Below are 18,333 nucleotides of genomic sequence, written 5' to 3'. Positions count from 1 at the left end.
TCAGCTAGCTACAGTGAGCTGGGGACACACTCTCTTCTCCACAGCCCACTCTGTTCCTGCCCAGAATCTTCAGAGAGCTCATTTATGACTACTTCTTCTGGGATCAGTGGAAACCTGGTTAAACCTGGTTAAAAAGCAGGTTGAATGTGGGGGCAGCTGGGAAGTTCAGTGGATTGAGAGGTCTAGAAATGGGAGGTCCTAGGTTCAAATCTGGCCTCAGACACTTCCCAGCTGTGTGACCCTGGGCAAGTCACTTGACCCCCATTGCCTAGCACTCTTCTGCCTTGGAACCAATACACAGTATTGATTCCAAGATGGAAGGTAAGGGTTTAAAATAAAAAAATAATGATAAAAATAAAAAAGGCAGGTTGAATGTGGGTTCTGACACTTACTGTGTGACCTTAGGCAAGTCACTTCGCTTCTTGATACCTCAGTTTCTCCATCTGTAAAATGAGGGGTTTGACCTTTCTGACACAAAGTTCCATCAGGCTCTAAAACCAAGGATTCTATCTAGGCTCAGATAGTTAAGCAGAGTGACGGGTGGTAGTGGGGATTAGAGAGAATTGCTCCGGGAAGGAGAGGTGAGACTTCAGTTCCTCGCCTTCCTCCCAAGACTCCTCCGAACGACAATCAAGTCTAGCAAGAAAGTGAAGGTGGGAAAGCCAAGGAAGAGGGCGAGAGGGGAGGGAAGAAACGATTGTCCAATCCTTAAGCAAGAGACCATGACGTCACGACCATACAGCCCCTAGGACACCGTGACGCAAATCCCAAGAGATAAGGGAACGTATACACATCGCCCCCACCCTTCCCCGAGTCCCGTGCTCGCGCACTCGCCAGAGCCTCGCTCCCGTCCCCACAAACTCCCTCAGAACTGAAAGGGGCGCCACGGAGGCTAGCTCCCCCTCAACACGGCCCCCTCTGGCGCCATCACCCTGAAGGAAGCGAAGTTAGCCACAGGCCCTCCCTTTCCAACCGCAGACCTCCTTCCCCTCACGGATACGGAGCGGGAAAGCTGCATTCCCTACTCCTTCCCTCGCCATCAACGGTCTTCACCTCAGGGACTCACCCGCAGAAGCAGCAGCTACCACCAGCTGCGTCGCAACAGCAAGAGAGGCGGGGAGGGGGCGGGGCCGGGCAAAGGTCCGGGGCGAACTTCTCAGCGCCCGCCCCGCCCTCGCCTACTTCGTCATAACGTCAACGCCCCACCCTCAGCGCCGCGCGCGTGGGGCCTCCTGGGACTGGTAGTTCTGTATGGACTTGGAAGCATCTGCGGGGGCCTACCCTGCCACTAGCACCTGCAGCTTTCAGGGTTCAGCACCATTTCTCATTTCGAGGCACTTGGAATCTGACTCCTTCCCCTAGATGGTGCTATTAACTTAGTTTTCTTCTTCAGGACCACCGACTCCCGCTGAGAGGTCATTTACTGTATTCCCTAGGCTCTGCCGAGTATCCTCTCTGGGATCATAGAATGATGGTGACACAGTGTGCCATCTCCCGCTTCTGCGCCTTTGCATGGGGGTTCCCCACTTTGGAATACCTTCTTACCTCCTCAGCCTCTTGGAAACTCTTCTTCATTCAAAGCACTAAGTAGGTGCCGCCTCCCTTAGGGACCTTTCCTGATCCTCTCAGTTAGCGGTAGTTCCCTCTTGAAATTATTTTGTAGAACTATATATAAGTGTGGATAGTGGACAGAAAGCTGAGCCAGGCTTTGAAGCCAGCAAGTCCTAAGTCCTAGTGCTTAAAGAATGATACCTAGCCCACACTAAGCACTTAATAAATTCTCTGCTTCTCTCTCCTTCGGTCACTGTTTCTGGATGTGCCTCTACTCTTTCCTCTGATACACACTCTAGGATCGGAATAAGTCACTTATTTTCTTAGATAAGTCTATAAAAGTTGCCAACCTCCAGTAGTAGAAGGAGTTCCTTATTCAAGTGAATAATCCTTATTTCTATCTTAGTTTTCACGTGTTGCCTCCTTGTAAGATCCTTGAGGGCAGAGAACGATTTCATTTTTGCTTTTGTATTCCCAAAGCTTAGCATATTATCTTGCACATAGAATCTGATGAATGCCTTGTTAAATTGAACTGAAAGAGATATCAGAGATACTTCAACCCCATAATTTTTAAAAAAATTATTGATGCCTTTTGTTTTACATCACAGTTATTCCCAAATATGCATACATCATACACAGAGTCCCCTTAAATGAACAAAAATAGGCAAGCAAAGATAGTGATACCATCTCTTACAATGTATGCAGCATCTTACCTTAACTCTCCTGCCCCCTACAGTGAGGAGACAGGTAGGCTTCATTACCTAGTCTCTAGGATTCAGTGTTCTCATATTACAGAGGAGGAAATATCTTCAAAAGATGAAAGAGAATCTCTGCTCTGTTAAATCTATTTTCCTCTTCAATGCAAGACCTAAAAAGCTTCATGATACATCAATTCCAGTGTTACACGCCTGTGCTATGAGGTATGGTCTTTGATTTTACACAGTATATCACCTATAATCATAGAATCATAAAATTCCCTAGTTGGAAGGGAACTTGGAGACCATAAATCAATGCATAAATATTTATTAAGCCCCCTGCTACGTGTCAGGCACTATGGGTCATCTGTTGAGGGGAAACAACTTGATCAAGATCATATAATGAGTGGTAGAATTAGAACTAGAATATGGTTCTTCTGTCTTGGAGCCCAGATCTCTTCCTATGGTACTAGATTTCTAATCTAATTCATGAAGCAGTTTCAATTCATTTTGTTCTAAATTTCATCACTGGAGTCATTGAGTTCTTTTTGTCTCACCCCAATTCTTAGTAGCCTCACAACTTGGATAAAGTTTTCCACCTTCCGTTATACACTTTTTATACTCCTTTCATTTTACTTATGATTTTATTTATCTTTTTTCTTCATTTCTTCCAGTCACTCTTAAGAGTCTTTGTGGCCAAATCATTTCTTCCCCCTCTGTTCTACTTTTATTGTAGAGTTAATTTTTTTCTTCTTTACTTCTTGGCTGTCTCTTGACCTGACCTATTATATTTATTTCTTTATTGTGTTTGGTATGTTTTATTTGTTCATTCTGCTAGCCTCAGTTCCTGGTTTGAGATTTTGTGCCAGGGCCAAGTTCCTCTCCCTTCCAAATGCTTTGATGGTATGGTCATACCTAGTCTGGTCTGCATCTTGATTCCCTGAGTTCTTGTAGCTATTTTTCACTTTTTCTGTTATGTCTAACACTAACATGCTTTTAGGTTTCAGGTCTCCCCGAGTCATCCAGGGTCAGAGTGCTTAGGCCTTAAAGGATTCCCTGAACTTTCCTCTTCAAGTTCCCCCTGTAGCACTAGCTCATCTTTGGTCAGATATCTATGGACTTCCATACTAGCCCCTCACAACCTCACCATATCCTAGTAAAAAGGCACCCAACTTCCACCTCCCTGGGGCTTCCCTTTTAGAATTCTATAAGCTTTAGATGCCCTTGGAGCATTTCTTGTCAGAGTGCTAACAGGCTCTTGTCCTGTTTATCTGTGCTTATACCAGATTTCATGGTGGAATCCTTAATCAAAGGCTCCCAGTTCTGTCTTTTTTGTATGTGTGTGTGTGTGTGTGTATTCCTGGCCTGGATAAAGTTTGTTACTGATATTTCTCCTTGGATTTTTGATCATTATTCAAACTGGTTCTCTTTGTTGAGAGTTTATGTGAGAGAGTTGGGCTCCTTTTTCCTTTCTCCATCTTTTCCCTTTTCTTTTTGTTTTTCCCCTTCTGGAGGAATAAAATCAATACTCAGAACTCATGTACTTGGAGAAAGAATGCTATAGTTTAGTCTCTTCTATTCATTGTGCATTCCTCTCCAGATCATAAAATGTTGGTTCTATCCTCAGGTCTCATTTTTCCAACCCAGAAATTTCCAAACTGTTTGATTGAATTCTGGTGTTTTAAAGGTTGTGATTACAGATATTCCATGAGAAAGTTTCAGTGCCATTGCCATTCCCTCTAAAATATAAAATGAGAAATTGTAGATATGTTGTTTTTTTGTTACTGTATTGGTCCGAATCTAACTTGCATAAAATTTGAGTACATACTATGTTATTTTTCAATACAAGAAATGTTTAATAAGAAACAAAAGCACTGTTTGGCATGATGGATATAAACCTAAAATAGAATAACATTATCTCTATTCTCCAGGAGTGTACATTTCTAGAATACAAGAGATATAATTATTGCATACATAATATTCTACTGGGGGAGGGAAGGGAGCACACATACAGAGAGGGCCTTAACCATGGAAAATGGAAGATGAAACCCGCCAAACATTAGAATTTGGAACTACTCATGGCTCCTAATGTTACTGAGAGGGCTACAGGGATTCAGGTGCAAGGGGTACTAATATAGAGATATCAGAACTCATTCCTCCATAAGAGGTCATCTCTTCAGGACTAGCATTTTTCACAGGGGTCCCATGCTATAATCTTGTCCTACCAAAGCCAAGACAGTCCCTGCCTTCTTATTGGTGTAGCTATGTATAGAATAATATATATAACACATATATTAGATGCATAGTAATTAGGGGGAGCAACAGGCAATAATAAATGAGAAATAACTAAGGAAAGACCTTTCGCATTGGAGGTAGATTATTAGGTGCCTATGATATGTGAAGCAATGTCCTAGAGAGATGACAAAAGAAATATGAAGGGTCCATTGCATGTATACCCCTGTGCTAGGTTCTGGAGCACTACAAAATGTAAATAAAACATGACTATTTTCATGGAGCTTGTAGTCTAGTATACTAATTAAATCATATCTTAACTCTAGGAAACATTGGGGAGCTTAGTAATAAATAGGTCATATTGATATAGTACTTTTAAATTTACAACAACCCTATATGATAGGACAAGTCTGATTACCTCCAGGACAAGTCTGATTACCTCCATTGTACAGATGAAGAAACAGAGACTTAGATTAAGTGATTCGTCTAAAGTCACAAAACTATTGAGTAGCAGAGCTAGGATTTACACCTGGATCTCCTGATTTTTGTTCCAAGTGTTCTACTGGAAGCCTTCCTCAAACATTTTTAATTCTAGTGTCTTTCCCTCTATTAATTATTTCCTATTTATCTTCTATATAGCTTACTTGGGGGGGGGTGTCTGTGTGTCTGTGTGTGTGTCTGTGCATGTGTACCTTCTGTCTTAGAATCAATGCTAAGTATTGGTTCTAGGGCATTAGAGTGGTAAGGGCTGGGCAATTAGGGTAAAGTAACTTGCCCAGGGTCACACAGCTAGGAAAGTGCCTGAGGACACATTTGAACCCAGGACCTCATCTCCAGGCCTGACTCTCTATCCACTGAGTCACCTAGATGATCCTCTTGGCATATAATTTGCACATTGTCTCCCCCATGAGATCATAAGCTCTTTGATGGCAGGGACTGTCTTTTTCCTCTTTTTTGTATCCCAGGTGCTTAGCACATGTCTGGCACACAATAAGCACTTAATAAATGTTTATTGATTGATTACTACATAATGGTTATTCTAATAAGATAAAAAAATGAATGGCCTCAGGTGAAGAGAGAAAGGACAATCAATATTTATTTCATAGATTGTCTAGGGAACTCTGAGAGGTTTAGAACCCTGGATTGTCCTTAGAATTGCTAGTGAAAAAGGCAGCATGAGACTCACTGTGTCCAATCTCTAGGGGGCATGTGTTGCCAAAGGTTTTTTTGAACACTTAAGTAGGAGAAAGCTAGTGATGGAAGTTGGGTGCCATTTCACAGAATGTTAGAGCTCCTATGTGATAAATCCTTTGCAACATCCCATCCTAATGTCACTACTTCCACCCCTTTTATAATGTAGAACTCACTAACTCAATTCAAATTGTTAGAAAATCCCCATTTCCAAGAGATGATGGCCAGGCAGGAGGTAAGAGCTATGAGGAACTCTAAACAGGACTTGTTCCTTGTTTGGAAAAGGAAGGGCCATCAGCACTCACTGAGAACACATTCTCCTAGGTGAGGAATTTGCTTATTAGATTAAGAAAGAAAACCTCACAAATAATAAAGATTAAATAATAAATCATGGATTTGATCTTAATTCTATCCAAATTGTCTGGGGAAGGCTGCAAAATGACCGGTACTGTTTGTGTCTCCCACTAACAAACTTTCATCACTCTATTCTGCATCTGGGGCTATCAGGCTCTGGTTTAAAACAAATGACCTCAATATGGGGGGCAAGAACAATGCGTTAAACTAGGATGGTGTTTGTTTTCCAATTTATACTCAAGATGAACTCCTTCTAGGATCAGCCTCATCCTGCTCCCCTGAATTTCCCTTTTCACAGCCAACCTGTACTTTATCATGTAAAGAACTTCCTCTGCCAATGTAAATAAGTCCTTGCTCTCCGACTGGTTTGTCAGTCAGTTCTCCTACATAGCTAGTATAAGTCAAGTCAAGAACTTGAACTCGGGACTTTCTGATACCAAGATCAGCCAGCTCTCCATATCATACTATATAATATTCTAACATTACTTCCCATTGTTATTATTTTGCCATATGGACCTATATGTTCCATCTACTCATTTGGACTCCTTGAGGGCAAGCATTATGCCATATTCCTCAGTTTCCTCCATAGTATTTTTGAAAAATCCTTATCTTCTATCTTTGCATCAATTCTATGACAGAAGAATGGCAAGGAATAGAGGTTAAATATTTTATTTGCACAGCTAGGGTCTGAGATCAAATTTGAACCCAGGTCCTCTCAACCCCAGGCCTAGTGCTCTACCTACTGCCCTATATAGTATCTGATAAGGCACTACATATGTTATATGTGCTTAATAAGTATTGATTGGCTGATTCCATTTTTTAAAATGTATATATTATATACCAAACTAGATTATAAGCTACCTCAAGAGAGGCACAATATATTGTCTTCCTTTTTAGGTAGGGAAACACCCTGACTTTAATGGTCCAGTTTTTTGTTCCTTTTAAAATCTTCCATCCTCCACTGCCCATTACTAGGATCTGTATGTGGGCATGTGGTGGGAGGAGGGTACACTTATTTATTAATTTATATTAATAATGATAGCTATATTAATGTGTATGTTGATATAATTGTAAGTCTTATTGAGTTCTTTGCAGAATTTCTCTACTCATCCTCTGAAATAGACATTAACTCATATGCCAACAAATATATGTTAATAGTCTTATGCAATATGTAATTGCATTATTAAAAATAACAACAGAATCTTATACAATATATAACTTCATTATGAGAGAAAACAATTAATACATATAACACTTTAAGGTTTACAAAGTACTTTTTTTTACAACAATCCTGCAAAGCAAATGTTAAAGGTATTACTTCCATTTTATCAATGAGCATGCTCAGATCAGAGAAATTAAGTAACTTACCTAGAGTCCCATAGCTAGGAAATGTTACAGGAAAGGCTCAAACCCAGGTCTCCAGCTTCAAGATCAGCACTGACATCCATACTACCAGAAAGCTGGCCATTATACTAGGTGCTTGAGTGTCCGGGAGAAGCCAAGATATGACTTAGTCACTACTTGTAGGGATCTTACAATAAAAAAAAGTGGGAGTTGGTGACTTGGGAAATTTTGCCATCTGGGTTAGAGGGTCTCTGAAGAGCAAGCTATTTGAGGCAGGATCCAGGAGATAGTGCCCCAGAGCAGCTGCAAGGTACCACTCAGCCTTTATTTTTAACCCTCACAAAAAAAGTTCATGTGAATGAATAACACCTCTCTTCTCCAGCCTAGCCTAGCCCAGCTGAGTTGACTGTACCCTTGGATTCTAGCTTAAGAATTTTTTTTTAAGGGGTGGTTAGGTGGCTTAGTAGATAGAGCTTCAGACCTGGAGATCAGACATCTTCACTGCTTTTCTGCCTTGGAACTGATACTTAATATCAATTCTAAGAAGGTATGGGTTTGGTTTTATTTTTAAATAATTAAAAAAATTTTTTTACGGATTTCTTATATATGACCTAATTTCCCCACTGCATCTTGTCTCCACTTCCTCCTCCTAGGAAGTCATCCCATCTGACAAAGAATATTTTAAAGAGAGACAGGCAGGCAGACAGACAGAGACAGAGAGAATCGGCAAAATCACCTAACTTAGGAACTTTAAATCTGAACTCTACTAAAGTGGAGATAGATAAGGTTTACCTCTGAAACCTACTCCTTAGGGCTGGGCAGGCTACCACACCTTATAATTATAGGTTGTTTCTATTTCTATTATATGTTGGTTCAGAAGAAAGGCAGAGAGATCAATGGAAGATAGGTAGTAACAACCTATTGCCATCACTTTTATCACCATGCTAGATCCAAATGGGGCTGATTTCATATGGTATGTATACTTCAAAGCTTTTGTTTTTTCTTAAAGTACAAAAGTCATTGGAACTGTTAGTGGCCCTTGTTTGATATAATTTATGTTCCTGAAGGGTTGTATGTTAATCAAATCATCTAAGAGGAAACCTTGGATATTTAAAGGACCCATGAAAGTAAACTGTTTTATAAAGGGAAAAAAAGAATTTTTGACTTTATAATTGTTTAAGTCTGAATTTCTATATGTCAGCAAGCTACAATAGGAAAAACAGGACATTTGGAATCAGAGGACTTGTGTTCAAGCCTGATTCTACTACCCATCTGGAAGGCCTTGGGCAAGTCACTTTGACTTTCTGACCTTCGGTTTCTCCCTCTGTAAAATGGGCATAATCATAGCCACAGTTCCTGTCTTATAGGGGTGTCTGGGGAAATCACTTAGTAGGGCTTCTAAGTGATCTATAAATACTGATAAAGTAGAGACCACCAGTTATGATGATCATAAAGGACCAATATCTATCTTTTTTCTTTTATACAATATATCTATCTTATTGGCTTAGAAAGTACCTTGAGTCTAGAAAAGTAAAAGAACTAGTAAATGGTTACCTTGCTACTAGTGTTTTAGAGGAAAGATTATTACCTAGGACTTCTTGATTCTAAATTCAGAGCTGTTACTATTATGTGACTATTAATATCACATTTTCTTAAAAAAGGGTAATCCTATACTATAATAAAAACCTATTATAAATAAAAGCTATTTTTATCATCACACAATGTTACACCATCTTATTTATATGCTGCCTCCTTCTATCTAATATTTTAATTTATTTCTTTAAAAACTCTTACTTTCCTTCCATTTTAGAATCAATTCTATGCAATGGTTCCAAGGCAGAAGAGAAGTAAGGGCTAGGCAATTGGGGTTAAGTACTTGCCCAGGGTCATACAGTTGGAAGTATCTGAGGCTAGATTTGAACCCAGTACCTCCTATCTCCAGGCTTGCTCTCTGCCCACTGAGTTACCTGGCTTCCCCTATTCCATTTTGTTTTTTAAAACTTTATGTTCTAGAGAAATCTCTAGGACAGAAGGGCAAAGCCTAAGCCAACAGGGTTAAATAACTTACCCAGGGTCACATAGCTAGGAAGTGTCTAAGGCCAGTTTTGAACTCAGGTCCTCCCAACTTTAGGTCTGGCAGTCTATCCACTGAGCCACCTAGCTGCCCCTAGCTTGGTGTAGTTACATACCAAATGTCTTGGCACATTTTAAAGCCATTAATGCTGTTAAAACTAAGACTTTGGGGGCAGCTAGGTGACTCAGTGGATTCAGAGCCAGAAATAGAGAGGCCCTGGGTTCAAATCTGATCTCAGACACTTCCTAGCTGGGTGACCCTGGGCAAATCACTTAACCTCCATTGCCTAGCCTTTACTACTCTTCTGCCTAAGAACCAATATACAATATTGATTCTAAGATAGAAGATAAAAGTATAATTATTTTAAAAAACAAACAAACAACTTAGACTTTTGGGACACTTTTGTTATCTAATTTGGTCCTCAGAACAGCCTTGTGAGGTAACAAACTATTATTGTGCCTATTTTATATATGAGGAAACTGAGGCTGAGAGAGGTTAAATGATTTGTCCCAGGGTCACACTGCTAATAAGTGTCTAAGGCACTATCTGAACAACTCCCTTGAAGCCCATGTCTTTTGTCAAGATGGGCCAGGTACTAGACTCCTCCCTGAAGGGGTCATTTCTCATAGTGAAGTCAAAACTGAATGAGGCACCCAGAAGTTAGCTTTTAACTGCTGAAAAGTTCATCTCTCCAAATCTCTTTGGGCACATGCCCAGGGTAAAAACACAGCATAAAAAGGTAGCCAGAGGATTGAAATCCCAGTTTGGGCTCACCAGAATAAGCCTTTGCTTTAGCAGTTGCCATTTTTGTTCCCTCCTGGAAGTCCCAGAGAGAGAGAGAAGTTCTAAGCTGATTCTTTTGAAGTGAGAGTAAAAATCTGTCTTTTCATTTTAAACTCAGGCAACTGCTTGCTGTCATCGTGGCAGGGAGGTACAGTTTAAGGTTGTAGGGGATGAGGAAGAAACAAAGTTTGCTATTATCATCCTAAAGCATCAAGTCCTTCAGTACCGAGCTCCATCCATGGCCCAAAGTCTCATATATGGGGAGGGTAGAGAGGGCACTTTTCTGCCTCCATTGCACTCTCTTCCTTTAAATAAAAGCCAACCTTAGTAAATCATCTGGGACAAATTTGGTACATTTGTTGAGATTCCCAATTCTTGACAATTCCCTGGTAACCTGGAGAGGCTCAAGAATTGTCCTTTCAAATACCTCCTCCAGGGCCTTGCATTAAAGAGTTCAACAAAGGCCTTATAAAATAGTTTTAATGTCCTCCTAACTGTCATACAAAGAGTTCTAAGAAGTCCATTCATCATGGTTTTTACACAATTCCCAAATTAACAGTCTTTAGGGAAGGCCCAGGCCTACCATGGCTGGTGGGCCTGGAGGTTATAATCACCCTCAAAGTTGTGAAAATTTAACAGAAGACATTTTATACAACAGTTAGGTTATTGTCTGTAACAGTGCTTAGAAATGACCTGCCATAATCCTACAACTAGAAAAACATTTCTTAGACAGAAAACATTTATATGTGTCTCTAGTTACTAAATGCATGTCATTTCCTTGGGCTGGTGATCTAGCCTAGCTAGGAATGCTAGTAACAGTGAGAGAATATTAGCACTTACAGTACCTTTATTCTTCCTGTCATAAATAGCCTACTATTGTATGTCTCCTTAAACATACAGTACATTCATCTCACTGGATCGATGGGACCCCCTTCCTGTCCCACTGAGAAGACTTCCAATTATGTGGCCAGAAATATGTCAGCCACAGTGTCAGACTTCTAGATCAGGTTATCTAATCTTCTGGAGCTTCCCTCTCTTCACCTCTTCCTTTCTCCATTTCAGCTATGAGATCATGCTAAACCAATCTTGTTGACTCCATCAAATATTCTGGGCCAGGGCTGACTCAGGCTGCTTTAAGGGGTAAGGCTCAGGATTGGAGCAACATGAGACATTCATAGGCCATATAACAGTCAAAAAGAATTTGCTTTACAACATCAAGGAAAATATGCTCAGCAATAGTATTGATTCAGGTGAGTGTAGCACCATTGCCTCTATATCTGTTATAAATGGTGGATCTAGTTAGATATGTTTACTAGCAGAACAATGGGATACCCTTCTAGCCAAGAGGCTCCAACTCATCCTGTGCTAACCTTTTCATGCCTTAGGTAACCAAGAAGCAACTGCAGCAGTTCAAGTCTTAGTCTCCTGGACCAATTAGGTTTGAATAGGGGTAGGGGTAGCTAGGTGGCCCAGGAGATAGGGTGCCAGGCTGGCACTTGGGCAGACTTGGGCTCAAATCTGGCTTCAGAAACTTCTTAAGCTGTGTGACTTGGCTTAAGTCACTTAACCTCATTTGCCCTGCTCTTGTCCTGTCTTAGAGTTATTACTAAGACAGAAGGTAAAGGTTTAAAATTTTTAAATAAGGCTTCATTGCCTTTTTGGAGAAAAACTAGCCTAACCTACATGGAGAATCAGATGCTACTTCTACCACACTTCCCAAAAAAGAGAAAGAGGAATTGATATCTCCAGAATGCATGACAAACAATTCAAATTTTTTCAGAAACGTTTTTGGAACAAGCAAGCATCACTCTACCAAGAAACAGTAAAAGCCAATAACAGGTACATGTCACTGGAGTTGTTGAATGGTTAGAAACATTGACCTCTGTATAGAACCTATGTAATGGCTAAGATCCAAGAAGGGGAACAAAAAGTTCTGGGGAGGGAGGGGATGGATGGGAGTATATCTACTCAAGCCAGTTAGCACCATGCCAACAAACACCAAACACAAATGATTGAGTTGTGCAGATTTGTTTATGGAAACGGAGTTTATGATTGCCACCAGCAATGACAGGAAGGCTATCCTTAAAGAGCCATGCTCTAAATTGAACCTGATTCAGGCCAATCTTCTAGAAGTTTAGGTTTGCTACTAGAATAAAACAGGACACTCCTAAGTCATTCAGCATTAACAAGGCGCAGGTAGGTGGCATGTTGGATAGTGTTAGACCTGGAGTTCAGAGGGGAACCTAGGTTCAAATGTGACCTCAGACACTTCCTAGCTATTTGATCCTGGGCATGTCCCTTAACCTTAATTGCCTGGCCTTTGCTGCTCTTATACTAAAACAAAAAGTAAGGGTTAAAAAAAAAAAAAGGATCTTGGAGAATTCAACTAATAAACGATACAGGAACCAGATCACTATGAAGATCATTGGATAGACACAACTGCCTGGACATGAATCATGGATCCATAAAACTTAAGAACAAAGTCTTTAATAGATGTTGCCATCCCAAATGCTCAAAATCCCAAAGCCACATAGAAACAAAACTTTTAAAACATCAAACTTTAACTGTTGAAATCAAAATCATGTACGAACAGGAAGAGTTAGTTATTTGGGGGGCAGCTAGGTAGCACAGTGGACAAAGCCAGGCCTGGAGATGGGAGGCCCTGGGTTCACAAATCTAGCCTCTGAAACTTCCTAGCTGTGTGACTCTGGGCAAGTTTCTTAACTCAGGCCTCCTAGTTACGTTACTCAGTACCCTGGTTGTCTTGTCTCCTCCCAGTGTTGTAATGAGGTTGCTTTCAGAGTTCCTGTAGAGAATGAGCTTATATCCTAATATCAAAAGCAGTTATACTAGACACTTGTGAAATAATAACCATCAGAACACTAAATATCAGAATCATGGCAGGATAGCAACTGGTCCTATGACCACCACTATTTGAACTCTTAAAAAAAGTTTAGAAGAATGAGATTATTACAATGAGGATACATGTGTTTGTTTTACTACCGCTGCCTCTGTCTTACCCACCCAAAGACTCCATAAATTTATGTGTATAAAGCGAAAGTAATGCCAAAGATACCTTTTTTTTTTCAGATTTTAAAATTATATTCTAAACAGCAACCTTCAACAACCACATACTTCAGATGCACACAGGCCATAAGAATCGCAGTTAAACCTAGAAACTATATTATTCACAATTTGCTAGGGGTAGTAGTTGATAGCCAGACTTGGAGACAAGAAGAGTTGAGTTCAACTTTTTGTCTTTGGCTGTGTGACTCTGGGCAAGTGGACTAGTCTTTCAGTGTTGGGAGCAAGTCTCTAAGACTTTGTAAATTACAGAGAAATGCCAACCTGCAGTGGTAGAAAGAACTTCCTCATTGGAAAGTTTCCTACGTGTAATTACAATCTATTCTCTCTACCCTACTTTAAAAAAAGGCATGTTCACTTTAATGAGGTAATAACATAAATGTCTCACTTCCACAGCTCCTTCTGAACTTTTCTTCTAGGAATTTTAAAAGACTTTGTTACTACATATTTATGTATCTATTTGTATACATTATTGTCATTCTCGGTCACTGAGAGACTACCACTATTTGTATACATGTGTGTTTAATATATATATATATATATATATATATATATATGTGTGTGTGTGTGTGTGTGTGTGTGTGTGTGTGTGTGTGTGTGTGTGTGTGTGTGTGTATCTGCATTTTTTGGATTTCCCACTGTATTAAGGAAAGGAAAAGACTGCATTTTGATTGACAGAGACATGTGACATAGAATCTGATGAGACCCTGGGTTCAAATCTGACCTCAGACCCTTACTAGCTGTGTGACTCTGGCAAGTTACTTTACCTTGTTTGCCTTTGTTTCCTTATCTGTAAAATGAACTGGAGAAGGAAACAGCAAACTTCCCCAGTATCTCTGCCAACAAAATCTCATATAGGGTCATGAAGAGTTTGACACAACTAAAATGACCCAGTAGTAGCAGCAGCAGCAGCTCCTAACACCTATTCTGGGAGCTCTTTCCCCTAATTAACCATAGCTGAATTAAACTCGTTTGAAGAGTAGCTAGATGGTGCAATGGAGAGAGAGTCAGGCCTGGAGTCGGGAAGACCTGAGTTCAAATCAGACCTCAGGTAGTTCCTTGCTGTGAGGACCCTGGGCAAATCATATAATCCTGTTTGCTTCAGTTTCCTCATCTGTTTTATGAGCCGGAGAAGGAAATGGCAAACTACTTTAGAATCTCTGCCAAGAAAAGCCCAAATGGACTTTCCAAGGACATCCATTTGTACTTTACATATTATTTAAAATAGTTAGTGTTCCTATCATTTTGGTTCTGCTTTCTTCCCTTTGCACCACTTCTTGTTTCTCCTCATATTCTTTTTAATGTTTGTAGTCTTTTGTTTTCTACACTACTTTTTGTTTTCTCAGAAAACTCCGCCTACCCCCAGAGTCCATTGTAACAGCATAATACACTGAAGTAAAACAAAACACATCAGCTATATATGACAATGTAGTATGTCTCATTCTATACCTCTAGTCCGCTGACTCTCTCCATTTTCTTTATCTTTATATTTACTATATCTCATAGCCCAGCAATATTCTATGATATTCATAAGCCATACTTTACTCATTCTGCAATACTAGACATATGGATGATTTCCCCTTTTTTTGACAATAAATCTGCAGGGATTTTTTTTTTTTGTACAGGTAGGTTTCTTTGTTGTCTTTTTTTTTTAATTATAGGGGACTATTTCTATGTGTAGTAAATACTTTTGAGTGTGCCTACTATAGCACCAAATACATGGAAGGTATTGAATAAATGTTTACATATTGCCTTATTTATTTCTAAAACGCATCAGAAATTAGTATTCTTTCCATGAGTCAATGTAGGTAGTTTTGTTTTCTTTGAGGGCAGCTTTGAATGGAAGAAATAGAGAAATGGGCAAAAGAGAAGCAGAAACTTTAAGGCCTCTCATACTTTTAAATATGAGTATTCCTTTCTTCCCTTCCTGCTGTTACATCCATCTCCAAATGGAAAGATGAAGAAAAAATGAGTATTTAGATAAGAAATGTTTGCTTGTATTAGAATATAAAAATTCTCTTCACTGCCCAATAGCTCACTGGAACTTTCCATCTTTCATGCCTTCTTCATTTTGGTGAGTACAGGGAAAGATAATGGCTTCCAATGGAATCCGTGGCTAAGCAAGGTTGGATGGTTGGAGATACTTGTTTTACAAATGAGAGTTGATTTTAAATATGTGAAATGCCAGTTTTAGCCCTTCAAGTGTTCACTCATTTGAAAGAAGGACTTTTTTTCAAATTTCCAAGATTTCACAATCGTAGAGGTGGCGCAATGGGTACAGTGTTGCACTTGAAGTCACAAACTCTAAGTCCTGAGGTCAAATCTGGCTTCAGACAATGACTAGATATATATCCTGCAAAAGTTACTTAATCTCTGTCAGCCTTTCAGTTTCCCTATTTGTAAAACTGGAAATTAGCACCTCCTCCTAAGATTGTTGTGAGGATAAAATGAGAGAATATTTGCAAAAAAAAATATTGCTATATAAATGCTATATAAATGCTAGTTCTCTTAAATGATATTCCTCCCAACAAACCCTGTGAGTTCTAGGTCCTAGTCTAAGAACAGATGAAAACAATGCATTGTAAGGTCCTTGGGGAAGTCTGGTGAAATAAGTAGTGTGTTGTAACAATATAATCATAAAACAATATTATATTACAATAAGTTATACACTATTAACTATTGCTTTATTATTGATGATTTCCCATGGGAATAAAGAATCAAATGCCCTGAAAATAAAGCAGTTCCAGCATCGAGGACCTTTTTCTTACTGGATCTTATCTTTTAAGGTCTAGTTTAGACAAGAAGCTACAGTCTAGCCTTGGCTTTTAAGAATTGGACATATTGGGGGGGGTGAAAAAAATCCTCATAGTTCTTTCACAGCTCACCCCAAGTTACAAAGTCCTCCCCCCCATGATTTGGCATTTGGCTTTTTTTTTTTTTAAAGCAAAAATCACAGATGCTTCTGAATGTTTTCTGTCCTTCCCCAGATGGGGAGGAGCAAGTACCTGATTCAGTCATATACTCTTTGCTTTGGTTAACTAGGACTGGCTTTTCAGCTTTACCCTTCTTTATTCCTGATGGGCATCCCTGGTGCCAGACCTAGTCTGGGATATTAGCTCAGTTTCAGCCAGCCCACTCATAAATAACCAGTTGTCAGGGATTTTAATGGAAACCTTCTCTAAGCTGTAAATCTTGGTCTCTCAGTCCTATACCCCCCACCTTCATTTCCATCACAATATCACTCCAGTGGGAGCAAAGACAGAAGCAGCACAGATTGGTAGGACACTGGGGAGGGAGGTGAAATAAAGATGCAGAAGGCTGGGAGGGGGTAGAGCCTAGAACAATTGGTCTTTCTGAAGCATCTGCTGGGTGGCCAGTTGATGGTGGTCACCTGGGTCTCTTCTGCATCTCTTCTCCTCATTTCCCTCCCCTTCCAGCACTGGAAGGTGATGTGGGGGTGGTAAGGGCAGTTCAGCTAGTCGCCTGAGGCAAGGGAGGGGGGAGAAGGGCTTCTGGGTGAATGGCAGATGTGCAGCTGGTTCTACTTTGGGCCCTCCATGCATCCTATAGTAAATTTCAAAGCCATGTGGCAAAGAGCTTTCATGTCTATGGGGAAAACTGTGTCCTTGTCTCTAGCACCTGGGTCTTTAAGCAGATGCGGCTCCTGGTGATGGTAGTGATATACTCCATCAGCTGAAGAGGCTGTCCCTGTGAAGGTGTTATGTTTTACTCCTTCATTCTATCAGTCAAGGCTTTTTCAATTCATCTGCTCAAAGACTACCTCTTCTAGGAATTTTACCCTGATAAACAGTCCATTTCAACACTGACTTTTCTTCCAAGTTCTAACACAAACCTCCAGTTGCCTAAAGGCCATTTCTACCTAGATAGTTCACTGGCCTCTTCAACTTTACACTGGTTCCCAAACCAAGTTTACTATTAATTCAACTTTAATTCAACAAGCATTTGGTAAATGCCTAGTATGTTAACAGCACTGTACATGCATATAAAAACAAAAATGAAACAGTCAAGGATCTTAAATTTCCCTGGATTATCCTTACCTTTGTTTTAGCTCCCTAAATTTGCTTATTCTTCTGACATCACTATTTTAGTCAATGTTTGAAATCTTATTTAGGAATTCTTAGTCTTGGATTGGTGAAGCAATTTATCAAAATTTTTTGATAATTATTTCAATATATAATAGGTCTCCTTTGAAGTCCTATGTATTTTGTTCTGTCCATTTAAATGCATTGTTCTGATAAGAGGTCCCGAGGCTTCAACAGATTGCCTAGGAGTACATAGCACCTGCTTTATGTTTATTTTGGGCTCTTCTACATCCTCCCACATCCAATTGGTTTTTTGAACTCTCTCAGTCTTAGCCTGACTAGTCTTTCAAATGCAAGTTTACCTCTATATTTTTTATTACTACCCTCCTTCCCACCCACAGGCTGTCATTACCATTTACTGAATTATCATCTTATCTGAATGTAAAAAACCCAAACCTTACCTTCTGTCTTACAATCCATTGGTTCCAAGGCAGAAGAGCAGTTAAGGGCTAGGAAACTCTGGTTAAGTGAACTCGTCCAGGGTCACTCAAGTAGAAAGTGTCTGAAGCCATATTTGGACCCAGGACCTCTCTTCTCCAGGCCTGACTATCCACTGAGCAACCTAGCTGTGCCTTAAAAGCTTTGTAATTTGTCTTTTCATCTATCCTCTCTCACCCTCCAGTTCATCCTTCCCACCACTGCCAGATTGTGCATCAATTTAATCACAAAATCACTGTTCAAAATTCTTCAATGCTACCTAACATCTACAATAAAAAGGGGGGATTAGAACTGTTTTGCTTATCTCAGGATGGTAGGAAGAAATAGGAACACCCAATGGGTGGAAATTTCAGGGAGCACTTTTTTTTTTGATTTAACATAAGGAGTGACTTACTCATAATTAGAATTAGTCTAACATCTAGTTCACTAATATAATGAAAATTCTAGGAAGGCAAAGGCTCTGTCTGATCTAAACTTTAATCTT

At 39.9% G+C, this 18,333-nt stretch overlaps 1 protein-coding gene and 1 long non-coding RNA gene across 9 annotated transcripts in view; one reads left to right on the top strand and one right to left on the bottom strand.

Annotated features, from left to right (window-relative positions):
* Positions 1-18,333, bottom strand: part of CALCOCO2 (calcium binding and coiled-coil domain 2) — a 46,689-nt gene that overhangs the window by 27,704 nt on the left and 652 nt on the right. For 2 of the 7 annotated variants that reach the window (XM_056816866.1, XM_056816868.1), the window contains exon 1: positions 1,067-1,221. The exons of 1 other annotated variant lie outside the window; for it this stretch is intronic. Coding sequence is in view for 3 of the 6 variants with exons in the window: in XM_056816864.1 (XP_056672842.1) it covers positions 981-1,018 (38 nt within the window). In the remaining 3 variants the exon portion in view is untranslated. Of the gene's footprint in view, positions 1-980; positions 1,222-18,333 lie in introns of those variants that run through there. 4 more of the 7 variants (XM_056816869.1, XM_056816864.1, XM_056816871.1 and 1 more) reach the window with 4 other exon arrangements.
* On the top strand, positions 1,165-12,066 carry LOC107651359 (uncharacterized). Of its 2 annotated transcripts, XR_008916380.1 has the most exons (4): positions 1,165-2,471; positions 8,245-8,340; positions 11,287-11,474; positions 12,005-12,066. It is a non-coding gene; the product is annotated as an uncharacterized LOC107651359 (long non-coding RNA). The 2 variants fall into 2 exon arrangements; XR_001628074.2 differs by lacking the exons at positions 11,287-11,474; positions 12,005-12,066 and adding an exon at positions 10,343-10,559.

The sequence above is a fragment of the Monodelphis domestica genome, chromosome 2 (assembly GCF_027887165.1).
Source record: "Monodelphis domestica isolate mMonDom1 chromosome 2, mMonDom1.pri, whole genome shotgun sequence".
NCBI lineage: Eukaryota > Metazoa > Chordata > Mammalia > Didelphimorphia > Didelphidae > Monodelphis > Monodelphis domestica.
Note: the sequence above shows the minus strand (reverse complement) of the source record. Positions and strands in the feature narration are given on the sequence as shown.